Raw genomic sequence first — 18,124 nt, 5'->3', positions numbered from 1 at the left:
TGGGGAAGGACAGATGGTAGGTGATTTTGCAAAAAGGATGGAAATGGCTGTGGTGAATACCTACTTTAAGAAAAGGGAGGAGCACAGGGTAACATATAAGAGTGGAGGAAGGTGCACACAGGTGGACTACATTCTTTATAGGAGATGCAAGCTAAAAGAAATCACAGACTGTAAGGTGGTAGCAGGAGAGAGTGTCACTAGACAGCATAGGATGGTTGTTTGTAGGATGACTTTAGAGGTAAAGAAGAAGAAGAGAGTGAGAGCTCAACAAAGGATCAGATGGTGGAAGCTGAAGGAGGAAGACTGTTGTGTGAAATTTAGCAAGCAGGTGAGAGAAGCACTAGTTGGAGGGGAAGCAATTTTGGACAACTGGAAGAGTACTGCAGATGTGGTGAGGGAGACAGCTAGGGCAGTACTGGGTATGACATCTGGACAGTGGAAGGAAGACAAGGAGACTTGGTGGTGGAATGAAGAGGTCCAGGAAAGCATAAGGAGAAAGAGGTTGGCGAAAAAGTTTTGGGATAGTCAGAGAGATGAAGAAAGTAGACAGGAGTACAAGGAGATGCGGCGTAAGGCGAGAAGAGAAGTGGCAAAAGCAAAGGAAAACGCATATTGCGAGCTGTACAAGAAGTTGAATAGTAAGGAAAGAGAAAAGGACTTGTACCGATTGGCCAAAGGGACAGAGCTGGAAAGGATGTGCAGCAGGTTAGGGTGGTGTGCTGACAAGTGAGGAGTGTGTGCTGAGAAGGTGGAGGGAATATTTCGAAGAGTTGATGCATAAAGAAAATGAGAGAGAGAAAAGGCTGGATGATGTGGTGAGAGTAAATCAGGAAGTAAAAGAGATTAGCAAGGAAGAAGTGAGGGCTGCTATGAAGAGGATGAAGAGTGGAAAGGCAGTTGGTCCAGATGACATTCCAATGGAGGCATGGAAATGCCTAGGAGAGATGGCAGTAGAGTTTCTAACCAGATTGTTTAATAAAATCTTGGAAAGTGAGAGGATGCCTGAGGAGTGGAGACGAAGTGTGCTGGTTCCTATTTTCAAGAACAAGGGTGATGTGCAGAGCTGCAGTAACTACAGAGGCATAAAGCTGATCAGCCACAGCATGACGTTATGGGAAAGAGTAGTAGAAGCTAGGTTTAGAAAACAGGTGAAGATATGTGAGCAGCAATATGGTTTCATGCTGAGAAAGAGCACTACAGATGCAATGTTTGCTCTGAGAAGACTGTTGGAAAAGTACAGAGAAGGACAGAAACAGTTACACTGTGTGTTTGTGGACTTAGAAAAAGCTTATGATAGGGTGCCAAAAGAAGAGTTGTGGCATTGTATGAGGAAGTCTGGAGTGGCAGAGAAGTATGTTAGGGTAGCACAGGACATGTACAAGAATAGTGTGACAGCGGTGAGATGCGTAGTCGGAATGACAGACTCATTCAAGGTGGAGGTGGGATTACACCAAGCATCAGCTCTGAGTCCTTTCTTGTTTGCAGTGGTGATGGACAGGTTGACAGATGAGATCAGACAGGAGTCCCCATGGACTATTATGTTTGCAGATGACATTGTGATCTGTAGTGAGAGTAGAGAGCAAGTTGAGTCTAGTCTGGAGAAGTGGAGATATGCTTTGGAGAGAAGGGGAATGAAAGTCAGTAGAAGCAAGACTGAGTACATGTGTGTGAATGAGAGGGAGCCCAGTGGAATAGTGCAGTTACAAGGAGTAGAAGTGGTGAAAGTAGATGAGTTTAAATATTTGGGGTCAACTGTTCAAAGTAATGGAGAGTGTGGTAGAGAGGTGAAGAAGAGAGTGCAGGCAGGGTGGAGTGGGTGGAGAAAGGTGGCAGGAGTGATTTGTGACCGAAGAATATCAGCAAGCAAGAATGAAGGGGAAAGTTTACAAAACAGTAGTGAGACCAGCTATGTTGTATGGTTTAGAGACAGTGGCACTAACAAAAAGACAGGAGGCAGAGCTGGAGGTGGCAGAGCTGAAGATGTTGAGATTCCCTTTGGGAGTGACAAGAATGGACAAGATTAGGAATGAACATATCAGAGGGACAGCTCAGGTGGAACGGTTTGGAGACAAAGTCAGAGAGGCGACATTGAGATGGTTTGGACATGTGCAGAGGAGGGACCCAGGGTATATAGGGAGAAGGATGCTGAGGATGGAGCCACCAGGCAGGAGGAGAAGAGGGAGACCAAAGAGGAGATTCATGGATGTGCTGAGAGAGGACATGCAGGTGGTTGGTGTGACAGAGGAAGATACAGAGGACAGGGTGAGATGGAAACGATTGATCTGCTGTGGCGACCCCTAACGAGAACAGCCGAAAGACAAAGAAGAAGAAAAAGAAGAAGACAAGTGCAACGATAACATTTGGTCATGAAAGATCTCATGCTGAGATTGTACCGCTCACAGCTGTGGTTGTGTGAAGAGGATTTCAGTCCAACAATGTGATAAAGACCTGGTTGCTTCACCGGGATGAGCGAAAACATCAGTTTAAACGGGTGTGAATTCTGTTGGTTTTACTAGGAGCTCATAAAAATGAGTGTTTTGAGTTGAACTTGTGTAAGTGCCTCTATGTCTGAGTGTAAATGTGTGTCAGAAAGTCTACATCTTGTTTACGGCTCTCACTCTGATGTGGTGGGCCCTGGGTGGCTTTTTTTGTTTTTAACTCTCCTGTTCCAGTGATTGTATGTTCATTGAAGTTGCAGCTGTGCAGCTTGTAGTGGTAAACAACATGAAATTAACCTCCAGCAGCGTTGAAGTTTGGCATCCCATGAAGAATGATGCAGTGCAGGAACAAGGGGGAGGCATTGATCTTCATTGATCCACTTAAAAGACTGTTGAGGATCCACACGTACCTGATGTGAAAGTGCACACACACACACACACACACACACACACACACACACACACACACACACACACACACACACACACACACACACACACACACACACACACACACACACTTCAGTGTAAACAACAAGCAGGATTAGTCACTGTTTGCACAAACAAAATGTGCCAATACCAGCACTTTTTACAACTGTGATCTTCAATAATATCAGCAATTTCTTAATGTGGAAGTCCAGATGTAGCAAAGAGTAACAAGATGAATGTGATGAGCTGCATGTCTATTTAGAAAAAAACCCCAACAAAAAACATTTATGAAGCATAATTTGCACAACTCAGACAAACTTCATTATAGTATTTGCTTTGTTATTCTGATGTTCTGGACAGCTTTAGATCTTTATACACCTCTATGCAGGACTTGGAAAAAAAAAGCCAATCAGTATTTCACTTGCAAGTCCCTTACAAATCAAATCAAATCAATTTTATTTATATAGCGCCAAATCACAACAAACAGTTGCCCCAAGACGCTTTATATTGTAAGGCAAAGCCATACAATAATTACGGAAAAACCCCAACGGTGAAAACGACCCCCTGTGAGCAAGCACTTTGTGACAGTGGGAAGGAAAAACCCCCTTTTAACAGGAAGAAACCTGCAGCAGAACCAGGCTCAGGGAGGGGCAGTCTTCTGCTGGGACTGGTTGGGGCTGAGGGAGAGAACCAGGAAAAACACATGCTGTGGAGGGGAGCAGAGATCAATCACTAATGATTAAATGCAGAGTGGTGCATACAGAGCAAAAAGAGAAAGAAACACTCAGTGCATCATGGGAACCCCCCAGCAGTCTAAGTCTATAGCAGCATAACTAAGGAATGCTTCAGGGTCACCTGATCCAGCCCTAACTATAAGCTTTAGCAAAAAGGAAAGTTTTAAGCCTAATCTTAAAAGTAGAGAGGGTGTCTGTCTCCCTGATCCGAATTGGGAGCTGGTTCCAGAGGAGAGGAGCCTGAAAGCTGAAGGCTCTGCCTCCCATTCTACTCTTAAAAACCCGAGGAACTACAAGTAAGCCTGCAGTCTGAGAGCGAAGCGCTCTATTGGGGTGATATGATACTATGAGGTCCCTAAGATAAGATGGGACGTGATTATTCAAAACCTTATAAGTAAGAAGCAGAATTTTAAATTCTATTCTAGAATTAACAGGAAGCCAATGAAGAGAAGCCAATATGGGTGAAATATGTTCTCTCCTTCTAGTCGTTTTGACCGTTGGGGTTTTTACGTAATTATTGTATGGCCTTGCCTTACAATATAAAGCGCCTTGGGGCAACTGTTTGTTGTGATTTGGCGCTATATAAATAAAATTGATTGAATTGATTGATTGATAGTCCCTGTCAGTACTCTAGCTGCAGCATTTTGAATTAACTGAAGGCTTTTCAGGGAACTTTTAGGACAACCTGATAATAATGAATTACAATAGTCCAGCCTAGAGGAAATAAATGCATGAGTTAGTTTTTCAGCATCACTCTGAGACAAGACCTTTCTAATTTTAGAGATATTGCGCAAATGCAAAAAATCAGTCCTACATATTTGTTTAATATGCGCATTGAATGACATATCCTGATCAAAAATGACTCCAAGATTTCTCACAGTATTACTAGAGGTCAGGGTAATGCCATCCAGAGTAAGGATCTGGTTAGACACCATGTTTCTAAGATTTGTGGGGCCAAGTACAATAACTTCAGTTTTATCTGAGTTTAAAAGCAGGAAATTAGAGAACTCAACCACATGGGGTGTGCAGCCAGTACATTCTGAGTGCCGGTCCCAAGCCTGGATAAATGAGGAGGGTTGCGTCAGGAAGGGCATCCGGCGTAAAACAAGCCAACCCAACTATGCAGACTCAGAATCGAATTCCCATACCGGATCGGTTGCAACCCGGGTTAACAACGTCCGCCACCAGTGCTATTGCCCAACAGGGTGCCGGTGGAAATTGGGCTACTGCTGGGCGAAGACGACGAAGAAGAGGAGGAAAACGTTGCCACGAACAGCGGGAGAAGAGGAAAACTAGAAGGGTGGAAATGAGAGTGGGGACTCTGAATGTTGGTAGTATGAGTGGTAAAGAGAGAGAGCTGGCTGATATGATGGAGAGGAGAAAGGTAGACATATTGTGTGTGCAAGAGACCAAGTGGAAGGGAGTTAAGAGCAGGAGCATCGGCGGTGGGTACAAGTTGTTGTACCATGGTGAGGACAGGAAGAGAAATGGTGTTGGGGTCATTTTACAGGAAGAGTATGTTAAAAGTGTGTTGGAGGTTAAGCGAGTTTCTGACAGGGTGATGAGTGTGAAGTTGGAAATTGAAGGGGTGATGATGAATATCATCAGTGCATATGCCCCACAGGTAGGTTGTAAGATGAAGGAGAAAGAAGATTTCTGGAGTGTATTAGATGAGGTGGTGGAGAGTGTGCCCAAGCATGAAAGAGTGGTGATAGGAGCAGACTTCAATGGACATGTTGGTGAAGGGAACAGAGGTGATGAGGAAGTAATGGGTAGATATGGTATCAAGGATAGGAATGGGGAAGGACAGATGGTAGTTGATTTTGCAAAAAGGATGGAAATGGCTGTGGTGAATACCTACTTTAAGAAAAGGGAGGAGCACAGGGTAACATATAAGAGTGGAGGAAGGTGCACACAGGTGGACTACATTCTTTATAGGAGATGCAAGCTAAAATAAATCACAGACTGAGAGTGAGAGCTCAACAAAGGATCAGATGGTGGAAGCTGAAGGAGGAAGACTGTTGTGTGAAATTTAGCGAGCAGGTGAGAGAAGCACTAGTTGGAGGGGAAGCAATTTTGGACAACTGGAAAAGTACTTAGATGTGGTGAGGGAGACAGCTAGGGCAGTACTGGGTATGACATCTGGACAGTGGAAGGAAGACAAGGAGACTTGGTGGTGGAATGAAGAGGTCCAGGAAAGCATAAGGAGAAAGAGGTTGGCGAAAAAGTTTTGGGATAGTCAGAGAGATGAAGAAAGTAGACAGGAGTACAAGGAAATGCGGCGTAAGGCGAGAAGTGGCAAAAGCAAAGGAAAAGGCATATTGCGAGCTATACAAGAAGTTGAATAGTAAGGAAGGAGAAAAGGACTTGGCCAGACAAAGGGACAGAGCTGGAAAGGATGTGCAGCAGGTTAGGTTGGTAAAAGATGCACATGGTAATGTGCTGACAAGTGAGGAGGGAATATTTCGAAGAGTTGATGAATAAAGAAAATGAGCGAGAGAAAAGGCTGAATGATGTGGTGAGAGTAAATCAGGAAGTAAAAGAGATTAGCAAGGAAGAAGTGAGGGCTGCTATGAAGAGAATGAAGAGTGGAAAGGCAGCTGGTCCAGATGACATTCCAATGGAGGCATGGAAATGCCTAGGAGAGATGGCAGTAGAGTTTCTAACCAGATTGTTTAATAAAATCTTGGAAAGTGAGAGGATGCCTGAGGAGTGGAGACGAAGTGTGCTGGTTCCTATTTTCAAGAACAAGGGTGATGTGCAGAGCTGCAGTAACTACAGAGGCATAAAGCTGATCAGCCACAGCATGACGTTATGGGAAAGAGTAGTAGAAGCTAGGCTTAGAAAACAGGTGAAGATCTGTGAGCAGCAATATGGTTTTATGCCGAGAAAGAGCACTACAGATGCAATGTCTGCTCTGAGAATACTGTTGGAAAAGTACAGAGAAGGACAGAAAGAGTTACATTGTGTGTTTGTGGACTTAGAAAAAGCTTATGATAGGGTGCCAAGAGAAGAGTTGTGGCATTGTATGAGGAAGTCTGGAGTGGCAGAGAAGTATGTTAGGGTAGTGCAGGACATGTACAAGAATAGTGTGACAGCGGTGAGATGCGCAGTCGGAATGACAGACTCATTCAAGGTGGAGGTGGGATTACACCAAGGATCAGCTCTGAGTCCTTTCTTGTTTGCAGTGGTGATGGACAGGTTGACAGATGAGATCAGACAGGAGTCCCCATGGACTATGATGTTTGCAGATGACATTGTGATCTGTAGTGAGAGTAGAGAGCAAGTTGAGTCTAGTCTGGAGAAGTGGAGATATGCTTTGGAGAGAAGGGGAATGAAAGTCAGTAGAAGCAAGACTGAGTACATGTGTGTGAATGAGAGGGAGCCCAGTGGAATAGTGCAGTTACAAGGAGTAGAAGTGGTGAAAGTAGATGAGTTTAAATATTTGGGGTCAACTGTTCAAAGTAATGGAGAGTGTGGTAGAGAGGTGAAGAAGAGAGTGCAGGCAGGGTGGAGTGGGTGGAGAAAGGTGGCAGGAGTGATTTGTGACCGAAGAATATCAGCAAGCAAGAATGAAGGGGAAAGTTTACAAAACAGTAGTGAGACCAGCTATGTTGTATGGTTTAGAGACAATGGCACTAACAAAAAGACAGGAGGCAGAGCTGGAGGTGGCAGAGCTGAAGATGTTGAGATTCTCTTTGGGAGTGACAAGAATGGACAAGATTAGGAATGAACATATCAGAGGGACAGCTCAGGTGGAACGGTTTGGAGACAAAGTCAGAGAGGCGAGATTAAGATGGTTTGGACATGTGCAGAGGAGGGACCCAGGGTATATAGGGAGAAGGATGCTGAGGATGGAGCCACCAGGCAGGAGGAGAAGAGGGAGACCAAAGAGGAGGTTCATGGATGTGCTGAGAGACGACATGCAGGTGGTTGGTGTGACAGAGGAAGATACAGAGGACAGGGTGAGATGGAAACGATTGATCTGCTGTGGCGACCCCTAACGGGAACAGCTGAAAGACAAAGAAGAAGAAAAGCAGGAAATTAGAGGTCATCCATGTCTTTATATCTGTAAGACAATCCTGCAGTTTAGCTAATTGGTGTATGTCCTCTGGCTTCATGGATAGATAAAGCTGGGTATCATCTGCATAACAATGAAAATTTAAGCAATGCTGTCTAATAATACTGCCTAAGGGAAGCATGTATAAAGTGAATAAAATTGGTCCTAGCACAGAACCTTGTGGAACTCCATAATTAACCTTAGTCTGTGAAGAAGATTCCCCATTTACATGAACAAATTGTAATCTATTAGATAAATATGATTCAAACCACTGCAGCGCAGTGCCTTTAATACCTATCGCATGCTCTAATCTCTGTAATAAAATTTTATGGTCAACAGTATCAAAAGCAGCACTGAGGTCTAACAGAACAAGTACAGAGATGAGTCCACTGTCTGAGGCCATGAGAAGATCATTTGTAACTTTCACTAATGCTGTTTCTGTACTATGATGAATTCTAAAACCTGACTGAAACTCTTCAAATAGACCATTCCTCTGCAGATGATCAGTTAGCTGTTTTACAACTACCCTTTCAAGAATTTTTGATAGAAAAGGAAGGTTGGAGATTGGCCTATAATTAGCTAAGATAGCAGGGTCAAGTGATGGCTTTTTAAGTAATGGTTCAATTACTGCCACCTTAAAAGCCTGTGGTACATAGCCAACTAATAAAGATAGATTGATCATATTTAAGACCGAAGCATTAATTAATGGTAGGGCTTCCTTGAGCAGCCTGGTAGGAATGGGGTCTAATAGACATGTTGATGGTTTGGAGGAAGTAACTAATGAAAATAACCCAGACAGAACAATCGGAGAGAAAGAGTCTAACCAAATACTTCATCCTACTTACTTCACTATAATTATCTTATCTGAGCTAAGCACTAAGTCAGACAAAAGGTCCGAAAACTCACAGAGAAACTCACAGTAACGACCAGGTGGACGATAGATAACAACAAATAAAACTGGTTTTTGGGACTTCCAATTTGGATGGACAAGACTAAGAGTCAAGCTTTTCAAATGAATTAAAGCTCTGTCTGTCTGGGTTTTTGATTAATTAATAAGCTGGAGTGGAAGATTGCTGCTAATCCTCCGCCTCGGCCCGTGCTACGAGCGTTCTGACAGTTAGTGTGACTCGGGGGTGTTGACTCATTTAAACTAACATATTTGTCACTTGTCACAGGCTGTGACAAGTGGTCCAAAGTAGAAACTGCTTCACTCTGAAAGGTTCAAATGAGAAAAAAGTCAGGAAACGTTGATTCACATTCATGAAGAGGAGTCGACAGTCACCAGTGACTGTGGAATTATGAGCTGTAAACCTACGAAGTGTCGTATTTTCCGGAGTATACGTTTCTGTACTATCTGCTCTTTAATTTGGGAGTTCTGTGCAATGTTGCTGTGTATTAATTCTTTATTATTAGTATTTTCTGTTTAGTGCTTTGATTTCCGGTAAAGTTGTATAAAAACAGTCATTATAGTTATTATTATTCATAACAAACATATGATTCTTTTTGTATTTAAGTCACAGGACCTCCCAAAGTAGCAAAAAACACAACTTATACTCTGGAAAATACAGTGCATCAGTCTTCTGAATCTGAAAATGTTTGCAACTGTTTTTTAATGTGCCAGTTTTTTTAATTACAAAAACATTTCTCTCATATTTGTATTTATTTATTTTGAAAACAAGGGAAAACAATCCAAATTAATACATTTTCTGTAGCCATATACATATGTACACATTTAATTTGCTAAAAAAACAACAACAACAACAAAAAACGAACAAACAACAACTTTGAAAAAGAGAAGGCTGTGATTGTGTGATCCTATTCAATCATAAATTTAATTATGAATTAAGTGCAAAGTTGCCTAAACATGAACCTTTTTTAATGCTGTGGTAACATTTTTCTGTGATCTCAAACTTAGCAATAAAAAAAAAAAAATCAACTGGACCACAGTCAAGAATATGACCTTGAGCTTCAGCAACATCCTACTTTATCTAAAGACTGTAAAAACATTAGTGATTCTTTTCTTTCTTTCTTTTTTTAAAGCATAGCCATATTGTTGTTGTGACAATGACGGACTCAGACACGATCACAGGACAACAACAGCCGTCCACGAAACTTTGGGCTGGCGAACAAAATCCTTCAGCTGAACCGATCATGCAAATAAGAACACTCAAAGTGAGTAAAAATGATTCATGGTGATGTGCCAGGACATGACGGGACTGCATTCCATTCACAATCAGACAATAACTGCCCTATCAGCTGGTCTTTTCAGAGACAAATAGGCAAGCAGCACCAGAACGTATAAAGATTTGTCCTGGATCAGGTGGTTCTGGCACACGGATGAGTTTGAACTTTGGACAACAGAGCTACAACACAACTACTCAGCATGTGGATACACTAAGTTGTAAAATAGAAGGGCGTGCTTATATTTTGGGTCTTACCGTTTCTGCGAAGGTGTCATCATAGCTGAGACCTTATCATCGTAGTATTTCCTCATAGCGAAGCGGTCCAATGCCTGATCAGCACTTTGAGGGAGACAGGGAAAAGCGTTAAATACTTTAGGTAATTATGACTCAAGGAACAGATTATCAGGAACTCTGCTGCTCTGTAATTGAACTGCATTAACCCGACCGCATGTGCACGCACGTGCGCGATGGGCCGGAGTGAAAGTAACCAGAGAGACAAGGGATTGCAGCAAAGAGGAAGAGAATGTCAGCATTAAATAAACAACGAGGGGCCGAAGAGCACAGAGTGTGTGCACAGGGCTGCTGCACAGACAGCCCTAAAACCAACAGCCACCGCGGCCTTTTCACCAGAGGGCTGTTTGTCCCTCATCGACCCGCTCTCTCCCGCCACCTCCCCCAGTTGGTTCCATTGTTAATCCCTCTTATTATTTCCCGAGGTGCCTCTTTCAGCCCTCTCGTCTCTCACATTCACCTTGAAAACCTGGTCTTCCTCACAGGGCCAAAACCCCCAGGAAGCAATTGAGACCGGCCAAACTGTAGGCTGATGTGAGCAGAAAGGATCGACTCGGCAGCGTAACAGCACGGCCTGGCTCCAAGTGTTTGCTTCAGTTTTTGGCTAAAATACTGACACAGACCAGTGCTTATCTCCAGAAACCATAATGTGAACCTTATGAGAGTGCACGACTCCCCCTAGACAAGATGCCAGTCCACTGCAGGTTACCTCATCAAATAAAGCTGGAGCCCATTTACAGTTAGGTGGACTCCATGGCCTTGCGGATTGAAACACAGACCTGGAATGGACTCCCGGTCTATATATCGAAGTCCAACTTCTATCACACAGAGCCACCTGCTCCAGTCTGTAGTTGATGGCTGTTCTTTTACTGGGATTTCTGTATATGGCTTTCACAGGTTCCTTCCACTGTGGTGGCACTTATTTAGTTCACAATGGTATCTGAAAAATTGGAGATTGGAGATGTAATGGTGGGTTTAATCTCTTTTAATGGTCTGCTGCGCTTCCCATTGGGACCTGGTGGTTTGTTTGGTATCAGCTTGGATGCTTTACAAACTTTTTTACAGCTAATTTCTACAGTATTAAGAGGCCCATCAACTGCTTTCGGGGCAACATGTGGCAACTGACCAGGCGGCTCATCTGTGAAGACTTTTAAAAAACATTTCAACAAAGTATCTGCTTTCACTTGATCCTTTTGTGTTAACTTCTTGTCTTCCTCCATCATTAAAGGTACCACACAGGAGCGAGTCCTGGTTTTGGCTAACACAATCAAGAAAGACAGAAGAAGAAAATGCCAGACCATATTGTTTCATGAATATCTGACATGCTGAACTTACTCCTGCACAATTATGTGAGCCAACAATACGGTCTGTTCCTGAAGAAGAATGCAAGAGACTCACTGGGGGCATTTCATTCAAACAGTTTATGAATAGAGAAGACAGTCCTAATTCAAACCTTACAGTAACCTGAACATAACCCAAACCACAAGGTCACCGGGGCCTCCACCAGTCACGGCAGGCTCAGTGGAGTTGTCCTTTGGGGGATTCCCAGGAAAATTTGTGAATACATTACCGCAGTCATATCAGGGTCACAAGGTAGCGGTCAGAAACGTTGCTCCATTTGGCACAATTCATTTACAATGCCAAATCTCTCACCTTGACACACCTAACCAAGCTCATGTAACGCATTTATATCACTAGAACGTTCTGTACGAGTCAACATTTGGTTTGAACGAACTGCAGTTAAATTCTGGAGATGGGACGATGGTAATTATGGGGGTGAGAATGACGGACAGACGCGAACAGTGCCAGCAATTTTTTAAGCATTATTACTATTATTAATGTGGAGAATCTCAACTTATATGTAGTAGCTATTTCATGTTTAACCATTAGGGTTTTTTTTGTGAAGATCTGGCTTGCATTTTTGGAAATCTTACTTGGTATAAAATGTATACAACCCCTGGCAATAATTATAGAATCACCGGCCTCGGAGGATGTTCATTCAGTTGTTTAATTTTGTAGAAAAAAAGCAGATCACAGACATGACACAAAACTAAAGTCATTTCAAATGGCAACTTTATGGCTTTAAGAAACACTATAAGAAATCAGGAAAAATAATTGTGGCAGTCAGTAACGGTTACTTTTTTAGACCAAGCAGAGGGAAAAAAAAATATGGACTCACTCAATTCTGAGGAATAAATTATGGAATCACCCTGTAAATTTTCATCCCCAAAACTAACACCTGCATCAAATCAGATCTGCTCGTTAGTCTGCATCTAAAAAGGAGTGATCACACCTTGGAGAGCTGTTGCACCAAGTGGACTGACATGACTCATGGCTCCAACACGAGAGATGTCAATTGAAACAAAGGAGAGGATTATCAAACTCTTAAAAGAGGGTAAATCATCACGCAATGTTGCAAAAGATGTTGGTTGTTCACAGTCAGCTGTGTCTAAACTCTGGACCAAATACAAACAACATGGGAAGGTTGTTAAAGGCAAACATACTGGTAGACCAAGGAAGACATCAAAGTGTTAAGACAGAAAACTTAAAGCTATATGTCTCAAAAATTGAAAATGCACAACAAAACAAATGAGGAACGAATGGGAGGAAACTGGAGTCAACGTCTGTGACCGAACTGTAAGAAACCGCCTAAAGGAAATGGGATTTACATACAGAAAAGCTAAACGAAAGCCATCATTAACACCTAAACAGAAAAAAACAAGGTTACAATGGGCTAAGGAAAAGCAATCGTGGACTGTGGATGACTGGATGAAAGTCATATTCAGTGATGAATCTCGAGTCTGCATTGGGCAAGGTGATGATGCTGGAACTTTTGTTTGGTGCCATTCCAATGAGATTTATAAAGATGACTGCCTGAAGAGAACATGTAAATTTCCACAATCATTGATGATATGGGGCTGCATGTCAGATAAAGGCACTGGGGAGATGGCTGTCATTACATCATCAATAAATGCACAAGTTTACGTTCATATTTTGGACACCTTTCTTATCCCATCAATTGAAAGGATGTTTGGGGATGATGAAATCATTTTTCAAGATGATAATGCATCTTGCCATAGAGCAAAAACTGTGAAAACATTCCTTGCAAAAAGACACATAGGGTCAATGTCATGGCCTGCAAATAGTCTGGATCTTAATCCAATTGAAAATCTTTGGTGGAAGTTGAAGAAAATGGTGTTGGGAAAGTGTAGTGACATGGACCCACAACAGGGGCGTAAATGAACGGACAATGAAAGAGTCGAATATGAACACTTTACTGTTGTGAATGAGCACAACCACAATACAGAGGAATACAGAATTTTGCAAACAGTCAATCCACAAAGGTGACGTGTGGGCAGGCTCGAGGATAGAAGATGTCTGTCCTGAGAAGAACCGGAACCACACGATTTCCTCCGCCACCGAACCTGGAGAATACTGGAGCCGCCAAGTCCCGAGTCCCCAGGTGGCCACCATCTCCGAATGTCAGATCTGGTACTGCTGGCGAGGAGCAGAAACAATAAGAAGTGGGTGTGTGTACACCCAGTAACAACAATGGTGGAGATTCCACCTCTACCTCTTACACACACTCGTGCAGCTCCTGTCTCAACACTTATCTGGCTGGGGTGTGAAGCGAAGCCGTCGCTGATTACACCAACCTCACTGATAAGGCATTCCACAGGAAAGCAGCTGCAAAATGAATTCAGACTAAGACACAATTAGATTCTGGCTGAGGATATTACCTTCACAGGTCGATGATATCTCGGCAACGAGGTGGAGATGACGTCCGGGTTTTATGGAGTAGTATGATGAAGTGTAGATGGGTGACAGCTGTCATGAGATAATGAGTGACAGCTGTCACCCCCCGCTGTGTCTGTGGCGGCAGCGCCCTCTTGTGCCTGAAGCCCGCACTTCAGGCAGGGCGCCCTCTGGTGGTGGGCCAGCAGTACCTCCTCTTCTGGCGGCCCACACAACAAATGGTCCATGATAAGGCTCCAACCTGCAAAGCTGATCTGGCAACAGCAATCAGAGAAAGTTGGCGCCAGATTGATGAAGAGTACTGTTTGTCACTCATTAAGTCCATGCCTCAGAGACTGCAAGCTGTTATAAAAGCCAGAGGTGGTGCAACAAAATACTAGTGATGTGTTGAAGCGTTCTTTTGTTTTTCATGAATCCATAATTTTTTTCCTCAGAATTGAGTGATTCCATATTTTTTTCCCTCTGCTTGGTCTAAAAAAGTAACCGTTACTGACTGCCACAATTTTTTTTCCTGATTTCTTATAGTGTTTCTTAAAGCCAGAAAGTTGCCATTTGAAATGACTTTAGTTTTGTGTCATGTCTGTGATAGTACTATATAATTACACACACACACACACACACACACAAAGAAAACATATATTATGATACTTGGCTGCCAACTCCGTATGTATACTGTGATTTTTGGAACACTAAACCATGGAGAGAAGTTAAACAGTAACGTTCTAAAGATTGAATATCAAAAGTATGTAATATTTTAAAAATATACATCACATTTGAAGTTGGTTGCTTTTTCCCTTTTTAGGAGAATAATACTGCATATTTAGTAATTAAATAAAATAATTTAAACACTGGTATTTTATATATATATGTGTGTGTGTGTGTGTGTGTGTGTGTGTGTGTGTGTGTGTGTGTGTGTGTGTGTGTGTGTGTGTGTGTGTGTGTGTGTGTGTGCAAAAAAGAAAACAGACAATATCTAGGATTACAATTTATGGTTAGAATTATTTGATTATTTAATATTGAAGCCTGGCAACTTTACATCACCAATTATGTAGTAATTTATACATTTTCTGCATAATTGGTGTAAACAGTGACGTAATAACACATTTTGACATGTATCAAATCATGTTACACTATCACGATGTTTCGTATGGAGGCGTTAGTATTAAACCTCTACAGAGTGATGATTATTAAAAATGAAATATAAATCACTTGTGTAACTAACCCTTTACTTAAAAATCATAATTCCAACATCACAACACATGATTTCATGCACTGGGATGTAAACCTATAGAGTAATCAGGGTTTTCTAACCAGAAAATGTTACTTTCTCTAATATGTTACTTTCTTAAAAAAGAAAAGAAGGCTCATTCTCAGGAATGATTTTCTGTTATCAACATTCACAGATTTTACATTTGTTCTTTAATTGACATAATAACACAGGGAAAACCTTAAAAATACCCAAAGAATCACTATGGAACTTAAGAACTTTCCACAGTGTGAAAAACGTGACAATGAATGCATTCTTAGTGTCACTTCCAGCTTTCATAATCTTGAGTGTTATCCAGCACGGCTCCGTACATGAATGGAGTTTTATTAATAAACTCCTGTCTCAATAAATACTAAGCTGTTCAAAACTGACAGATGACAATACTACTGACTTGCAGTGCCATGTGGAGGTGGACATAGCGAGACCTTAAATCTTATTTTGTTTGAGACAATGCTTATGAAAGCAGAACCAGTTTTGTCCCAGATGAATAGATTTTATGAAACTGACACTGCAGCCACAAGCTATTACTGTAACCAGCGTGTTTTCAAGTTGATTCATGCAATTCTATACAGCGTGATTCATAGTGTGTGTGTGTGTGTGTGTTTTCTTTGATTTGGACATGGGTGACTTGTCTTTGGCTCACATTCTGATTCATGTTGACCTTTTAATACAAGAAGAAAATAATTCATCTGTGGTTAAGCAATGATTTTGTCTTGTGGTCTATTGACCGAGTCTCCAAGACCTGATGTGGCTTGTTGCTGATATTGTTCCGACACCAGTAAGCGGGCACACGCATGACGCCAGCAAAATATGACATTTATAGCAACATGATGTCAAAACAAGCAAAGAAAACAGTGACATATTATCGTGGTTACCTGGCTGATATATCAGTGAAATGTACAAAGGATGAAATTATCACACCAATTCGACCCTTTCCACCCTGCAGAAACAAGACGAGACAGGAGCTGATTCTCTCCACATGCATGAAAGAAAAACATAAAAATCGCTGCCAATTCATGTATACGGCAACAAATCACAATCGGCAGACGCTCACCCGACAGTGTATAACCGCCACATGTAGAGGGTCGGCATTGAGCCAACTCTCCATGGCCTTGCAGATGGTGCAGATCTTATCCAGAGGTGGAGCATGTTGGTCAGGCCAGCCCATATCCAGGGTCTGAAAACACAGTGAGGGACAAATATTATCTGCAGATGCAATTATCTGTACAACAAAGTAAGTCCCTTCAGCTGCTCCCTTGTTTTCACTCAGGGTCACCACAGCCGATCCAATGAGGATCTGCATGTTGATTTGGCAAAAGCTTTATGCCGGATACCGTTCCTGACGCAACTTCACATTATATGGAGAAATGTGGCAGGGGTGGGGTTTGAACCAGGAACATTCCACCACAATAAAACCAAGCGCACTACCCACTTGGTCACCACCCCTGCCACTCAGTACAGTAACAGCTAAATTAAAAAAGAAAATAAATCTTAAAAAAACCCCTCTGAAATTCTAAAATTGCATACTGCATTTTCCAGACTATAAGTCACTTCTTCATACTGCTTTGCACTCCACTTGTTTGCAGTTTGTGGGACAACCAAAGGACTACAAGGAGGACAGCAAGGCTAAGGTAAGGCTAACTGTAATTTAAGAAAAAAAAATCAATTAAAAGCCTTATTTACATTTAGTGAGGTAAACATGAACTGGCTTAGCTCCGTATTGATGTTTTCATTTGTTCAGTGGTGACAAGCAGTTCACTCAAGTTCTTGTTCATCTTTGTGTGCACTGAACATCCGCCGCATGTTCAATCCACAAAGTGGTTGCAGGTTTGCTTCACTGCTCATTGACAAACGACAAATGATGTCAAAACATGTATACGTCACTTAACTGAACAAACAGGACAGTAACAGAGCCGTAGTAGGGTGATTCTATGGTAACGGAATTATGACGACAGGAAAATCTGGCCATATTTTAGCTCCCCATTAAAAATGTGCTCTGATTGTAATTCCGTTACCATAGAATCGCCCAGTAAACAGTACACTGTGTAATTATTTTTATTAGAGCAAAAATTAAAGGAATTTCAGATTGTTTTGGCAGTGATGTGGTGGATAACATATAGCATAACTCGTAAAACAGAACACCTTCCTAAAATATTCTTGAAAAATCACAAATTTAATGTATGATTAACAAGCATTTTGGGGTTTGGGGTTTGATGTGAAATGTGAAAGTCGGGATCCAGAAACCTTTCCTGTGTTACTGGATATGAGGATTTCTATGATTTCATTTTGAGTTGGAGATAAAGAATTCTGGGTTCTCAGTTGCTGTAAATGCAGCATATTACCCAATATTTAGCCCCTGTAAATTAATCCAAAGCAGAAGCTTGAAAAAATGATTCACATAAGTTTTATATTCCGCTAATGGATGTGGATGGCAGTCACATACCTTGGGATTCATTCTCGAGAGGTCATGTCGTTTCTCCGACAAGTTGATAATCTAAAGAAAAGATACAACAAAGCCCATCACATAGCAACAGTATAAACTGTAAAATACCTCAAATTTGTATCTCAACTGAAAGATGAGTCAAGTAATAAACAGATCAATTGTCACATCAAAGTCCATCAGGTTATCAATATACTGCTGACTGTATGACATGTTCAGCGTACACACAAACACTGACCAGGTAATTGTCTGCATGTTTAGACTTGAGCATTCTTGTCACATCCTTCAGGTTGTGCGAGTAGACCTCCTCGGAACAACCGCGGGGGAAGGACACGGCAATGATGCGTTCTGTTATATACGTCAGGTCGAGTTCATATCCCTCCTCCATCCTAAATCTGAGAGCTTTCTGTCAAAAAATACAAGCGCAGAAACAAACGTGACTCAAGTCTTTCATTTATGCTCTCAGCTGAAGCAGGTGACTTTGTTCAAGTCAATATTTGATGGTCAAAGTCCTCCGCTTTAGTCA

The 18,124-nt window shown here is 41.9% G+C and overlaps 1 protein-coding gene across 2 annotated transcripts in view; it reads right to left on the bottom strand.

Moving 5' to 3' along the window:
* Positions 1 to 18,124, bottom strand: part of LOC117521909 (tensin-3-like) — a 101,747-nt gene that overhangs the window by 61,657 nt on the left and 21,966 nt on the right. The window contains exons 2-7 of one of the 2 annotated variants that reach the window (XM_034183274.1): positions 17,837 to 18,004; positions 17,602 to 17,652; positions 16,213 to 16,335; positions 16,034 to 16,098; positions 10,100 to 10,183; positions 2,736 to 2,848 (exon numbers count right to left, since the gene is read on the bottom strand). In XM_034183274.1, the coding sequence (XP_034039165.1) occupies positions 2,736 to 2,848; positions 10,100 to 10,183; positions 16,034 to 16,098; positions 16,213 to 16,335; positions 17,602 to 17,652; positions 17,837 to 17,986 (586 nt within the window). In that variant the 5' untranslated portion in view covers positions 17,987 to 18,004. Of the gene's footprint in view, positions 1 to 2,735; positions 2,849 to 10,099; positions 10,184 to 16,033; positions 16,099 to 16,212; positions 16,336 to 17,601; positions 17,653 to 17,836; positions 18,005 to 18,124 lie in introns of those variants that run through there. The other variant, XM_034183275.1, reaches the window with a different exon arrangement.

This window comes from Thalassophryne amazonica, chromosome 12, assembly GCF_902500255.1.
Source record: "Thalassophryne amazonica chromosome 12, fThaAma1.1, whole genome shotgun sequence".
Taxonomy (NCBI): Eukaryota; Metazoa; Chordata; class Actinopteri; order Batrachoidiformes; family Batrachoididae; genus Thalassophryne; species Thalassophryne amazonica.
The sequence above is the reverse complement of the archived record's forward strand: the minus strand, read 5'-3'. Positions and strand labels throughout refer to the sequence as shown.